The sequence below is a fragment of the Dipteris shenzhenensis genome, chromosome 18 (genome assembly GCF_047967505.1).
Source record: "Dipteris shenzhenensis isolate YYH24624 ecotype China chromosome 18, Dip_SZ_1.0, whole genome shotgun sequence".
Classification (NCBI taxonomy): Eukaryota; Viridiplantae; Streptophyta; class Polypodiopsida; order Gleicheniales; family Dipteridaceae; genus Dipteris; species Dipteris shenzhenensis.
In genome coordinates, this window is record NC_141613.1 from 27,527,661 (window position 1) to 27,533,299 (window position 5,639).

The 5,639-nt window shown below is 46.7% G+C and overlaps 1 protein-coding gene across 1 annotated transcript; it reads right to left on the reverse strand.

The window, feature by feature from the left end:
• Nucleotides 1-653: 653 nt before the first annotated feature.
• On the reverse strand, nucleotides 654-5,320 carry LOC147891037 (pentatricopeptide repeat-containing protein At3g09040, mitochondrial-like). The gene has a single exon (XM_087390033.1). The coding sequence runs from the start codon at nucleotides 4,897-4,899 to the stop codon at nucleotides 2,566-2,568; it is 2,334 nt and encodes a 777-aa protein (XP_087246159.1). The 5' UTR covers nucleotides 4,900-5,320; the 3' UTR covers nucleotides 654-2,565.
• Nucleotides 5,321-5,639: the final 319 nt, after the last annotated feature.

A 5,639-nucleotide genomic window follows, 5' to 3' on the forward strand; every position in this document is an offset into this window, starting at 1 on the left:
TGTCCAAACACCTCGTACGCTGGAGCAAGCAAATGGACCTGCTGAGGAACTCCCTAGAAAAAAGGTGGGGGAAGCCAAGCTGCCAACGGGCCATCAGGACCCTGGAATCAGAACAGCAGCTTTGAAGCAGGCCTCCAGTGCCAATGCCGTCCAAAAACCGGGAAAAAACCTCCTTGGAGCAATCCGACAGCTGACGAAGGGGAGAAGCTGCTTCGACTGGAGAACAGCTGAAAATCGCTGGCGCCAAGCAGCACAGGAGCTTCAAACAGGGTGGAATGGAGCGACGACCTGGCAGGAGTGGAGAAAGCTCAAGGCAGGAGAAGGAAGGTGAGGCAGCAAGACCAGCAAAGGGGAGCAAGGCTAGCAGCTTAAGCACGGACAGCAGCTCTCCTATGGGGGGCCATATAAACATCCAGATGACGAAAGGGAGGAGCTGCTTCAACTGGAGAGCAGCTAAAAATCGCTGGTGCCAAGCAGTACAGGAGCTTCAAACAGGGTGGAATGGAGCGACGACCTGGCAGGAGTGGAGCGAGTTCAAGGCAGGAGAATGAAGGTGAGGCAGCAAGACCAGCAAAGGGGAGCAAGGCTAGCAGCTTAAGCACGGGCAGCAGCTCTCCTATGTGGGGCCATAAAAACATCCATATTTTACATCCATCTAGAAAATATGCCAGCCATGTAATGCTGCAATTGGGCACATTGTTCTAATTGTACTTAGCTTTGTCACAGGAGAAAAGGTTTCAGAGTGGTCAATACCCTCAAGCTGGCCATAGCCCCTTGCCACCAACCATCCTTTGGACTTCACAGGAGAAAAGGTTTTAGAGTGGTCGATACCCTCGAGCTGGCCAAAACCCTTTGCCACCAACCATGCTTTGGACTTCTAAATTTTTCCTTTACAGTTCTTCGTAATCCTGTAAAGGCACTTCAAGACACTCAAATTCTCTCCTGTGGTAGCTTACACAATTCGCTCTTGGTGTTCTTTCATTGAGTTAGACTCAAACTCCATCAAACCGTCATTCTTTGCATTCGACATCTCCTTAAATGACTGAGGCTCCTGTTTCTCATACACTTTTCCTATAAAAGCTACATTGACGTAACTCGGATACTTCTCAATGATCTTCACAACTCTTTGTGAACTTCCTGAAAGCTTTTTCACTCCAAAATCCTCACCGACTTCTTTTCAAGTGTAGGAGGTGGACTCACCTCCTCAACTATCTTCTTCTATTAACTGACATGTTTGAGTTGTTATATTTGTCCCTCTAGCTGTCCCTTCTCTTCAATGTGAAGAGCAAGTGGGTGCTGTTTAGCTTGAGTATCATCTCCACAACTCATCAAACACAATCTCTCCACTGATTATGACTTTTCTCCGCTGCACGTCATACTTTTGCTCTTTTTCATAACCCTCAAATATGCATTTCGTTGACTTTGAATCCAGCTTTCTCTTCTTCACATCTGGTACATGTGTATAAGGTGTTTCAGTGTACACAACCTTTGTGAATTCCTCTCGTGTCATGTGACATGTCCTTAATAGCCCTGGTATGTACTCTGTCACCCTCAGCAAAATGGGCTGGCTGAATGAAAAGACTTTACAATATTGGAGTGCACCAGGGCTCTGCTAGTGTGCCTAAAAGGTTTAGGCTGAAGCTGTGAACACACTTGTGTACTGCCTCTCAATTCAGCTCATCCCAGGGATCTAGCCTCAAAGGTTTTCGCCATGTCTGTGTTCACAAGCTCTAAGAAATCTTTTGCTCTTGCTCTTTTGGAAATGGATCCCTGTGTTGTTTTCCACAACAACCACCTTGACTTACTTTTGTGACGTCTTCAGAGACATCTGGTATCCCATAAACACTGCAACATTGCCAAGCACTCAAAATTCATATGACTCGAATTTTCATGCCGCCTCAAGCAATGACCTTCATGCTGCTTGCTTTATCCCAGATAAAGCATCCACAGGTTGCCATGTTGACTGAATTGGCTTTCAGATGCAGGTATAGTGATGATTGGAGTGCACCAAGGCTCTGCTTAGGGATAGAAGTGTGCCTAAAAGGTTTACGCTGAAGCCGTTAACACACTTGTGTACTGCCTCTCAATTCAGCTCATTCCAGGGATCTAACCTCAAAGGCTTTCGCCATGTCTATGTGCACAAGCTCCAAGAAATATTTTGCTTATGATCTTTTGGAAATGGATCCCTGTGTTGTTTTCATAACCACCACCTTGACTTACTTTTGTAACATCTTCAGAGATATCTAGTATCCCATAAACACTGCAACATTGCCAAGCACGTGAATTTTCATGCCACCTCTCAAGCAATGACCTTCATGTTGCTTGCTTTATCACAGCTAAAGCATCCAGAGATTGCCATGTTGACTGAATTGGCTTTCAGATGCAGGTATATTGACAATTGGAAGCCTTAATGCTGGATTAAGTGCCTCAATCAACTGCTGCTCACACACTTTGTCGGCATCCTACTTATTCCTTCACTCCATTAACCTCAATCGTGTATATACATAAAATGCCATCGACTGATGAGCTACAAGAACCTCCGATCTTGAACATAGCCCCAAGCAGCTACAGCTGCAAATGCTTTTCATGCATGTTCCTTATCACTTTGGCTGCATCAACTTCCCTGCCAGCTGAAAAGTAGATGTTTGATAGCAAAACATATGGTGCAGGATCATCTTGATCCAACTGGAATACCTGGTGTGCCGCACGTTCACCTCGCTCTACATCAATTTGGTACTTACAGGCACCCAGCAAAGTCATATATAGTACAGAACTTGGCTCACAATGTGCGTTTTGAAGCATGTTTTCTGCATCATCTAATCGTCCTGCTCTCCCAAGAAGGTCAATCATGCAGGCATAATGGTCTGTGGTAGGAGTGATGTCATATTTTTGAACCATGGAAGAGAAGAACCGACAAGCCTCCTCCACCAGGCCTGCATGGCTACATGCAGAAAGGACAATTGTAAAGGTAGCCTTATCTGGAGTTACCTGTTGTTGCATTCTGTGAAAGTAACGGATGGCCTCCTTCACCTGCCCATGCTGGGCGTAAGTTGCTATAATGGCATTCCATGAGACAACATTCTGTACTGGTATGTTCTGAAAAACGTGCTGTGCAGCTTTCAGGTTACCACACTTGCAATACATGCTTACGAGAGCAGTTGCAATAAAGATATCAGATTCAAAACCGTTAGCTATGACACAGGAGTGTATCAGCTTACCCTTAGCCAGAGCTGCCTGGCCAGAACATGCATCAAGAATACTCACAAATGTGACCTTGTCTGGCAATGACGCTTCCTGCTGCATTTTTTCAAAGAGGTGACATGCCTCCTCCCCCTGATCATGTTGAGCATATGCTGCCAGCATCACATTCCAGGAAACTACATCTCGCACATGCAATCTGTCAAACATCTTGCAAGCATCAGCCAAGCTGCCAGACTTGCCATACATGTTGACAAGCGCATTTCCAAGTACAAGATCTGACTCAAATCCACCACCCACGATGTAAGTATGCAGCCGCTTACCTTCAGCCAGAGTTGCTTTACTTGTGCATGCTGAAAGAGCACTAATAAAGGTGACCTTGCATGGCAACACTCCTTCTGCTTGGATGTGTGCAAAAAGTTGGTGGGCCTGCTTCCCTTGCTCATGCTGAACATAGGCTGCGAGCATTGCATTCCAAGATATCACATCCCGCTCAGGCAGCTTATCAAAAACCTTCCGTGCACTTTCCAGACTGCCACACTTGCCATACATGGTTACCAGGGCAGTCCCAACCACAATATCTGAATGGAAGCCCCTGTCCACTACACGACTATGCATCCGCCCACCTTCAGCTATGGCAACCTGATCAGCACAAGCCTGAACAACACTTATGAATGTCACTTTGTCTGGCATCACTCCTGCCTGCTGCATTTGGTCAAAGAGCTGTAGAGCTTCTTTGCACAAATCCCTTCGGGTGTAAACTGCAATCATTGCGTTCCATGAGACTACATCCCGCACAAACATTTTGTCAAACACTCTTCTCGCATCATTAGGGCTTCCACACTTGCCGTACATGTTCATAATACCTGTCCCCACAACCATATCTGACTCCCAGCCACAATCCATAATGTGAGCATGCATTTGCTGGCCTTCAATTAGGTCTGCCTGAGTAGCACATGCAGCAAGTGCACTAAGAAAGGTTACCTTATTTGGCAGAACTCCTCTTCTATGCATTTGATCAAATAGCTGGAGAGCCTCTTGGACCTTACCGTGCTGCGCATGCACTGCAATTATAGCGTTCCACGTGACAACATCCCTCTCCAATATCTTTTCAAACATCTTTTGAGCATTTTCCAGGTCACCACACTTGCCATACATGTTGACAAGGGCAGTGCCCACAACGACGTCTGATTCAAGGCCATCATCCACAATGCGTGCGTGCATCTGTTTGCCTTCAGTTAGGGCTTCCTGGCTTGCATAGGCAGACAAAATGATGGCATAGGTGACCCTGTCCGGTTCCACTCCTCCTTGCTTCATTTCCTTGAAAAGTTGCAGGGCCGCTTTCCTCTGCCGATTTTGCAGATATAACTTGATCATAATGTTCCAAGAGCATAAAGTCCGCTGCGGCTTGCTGGCAAATAATGCTTGGGCATTCTGCACAGCTCCACACTTGCCGTACATTTGTATAAGGAGGCGCCTTAGAAGCTTGTGTTCCTCAAGTTTTCTCTTTATAATGTGAGCATGCACGCGCTTGCCGTTCGTTAAAGCCTTGGCATTCCCACACCACTGCAGCAGAGAGACATACGTATCCAAATCCACCTGAATGTCACGCCGGTCTAGTCGATCCAGAATCTCGTGCGATCGATGGCTCCATTTCGTTTTAATAGGCCGGGATGCGTAACCCACAGCAGCTGCCAGCATTTCCGCAGGCTTCCATTCAGCTGGTGTTCCTACAGCAAGGAAAATGGATGTGGGTCCGAAATTGCTGCACGTCAACGGAAAGTCTCCGCTACCCACCTTGGAAAACCAGAAGGCGGGGGTCCGGAAGGTTTCCAAACGCCTTGTAGGAAACCATGTCCACAAATCTATCGTAAAGGTCACTCCATCTCAATTCTTCTTCGCGAGCTGCCAGGAACCGCGCGTTGTCTGGATGATTGTCCACCCACCTTTCAAGAAACCATGTTCATAAATCTGGACAGATATTGCTTTATCTATTACAGTTCAAGCATGAAGCGCTGCTTGCATGCATGCTAGCCTTGCCTTGCATCTACCCTCTTCTATTCAAGGAGCGCTCCCATACTCAGACTTTGACCCCTTTAATGAACTCTGTTGCTGTTGTAAACAAAATATATAGGGAGTTCACAACCCCAAAGAATGGATGATTATTTTTGAAGGACTAGGGAAAGTGCGGCAGGAAGCCTTTCCCCCTCATAAAATGGCGACTCCCCCACCTTTCCCGGCCGTCGAAGGCTTGGAGAGATGCCACGTGTTAGTTCGGGCAGTTACACTACATGGAGGCATTGGATTAAAAACTTCAATCCAACGGTCAAGATCGATATTCTCGCGACCCAAGCCTTTGACGCGCTTATGACATGCATGTTGCAGGTGGTGCTAGGGCAGGACCCAATTGCTTTCAACAGCAACAGCAGGTGTGTGTCTAG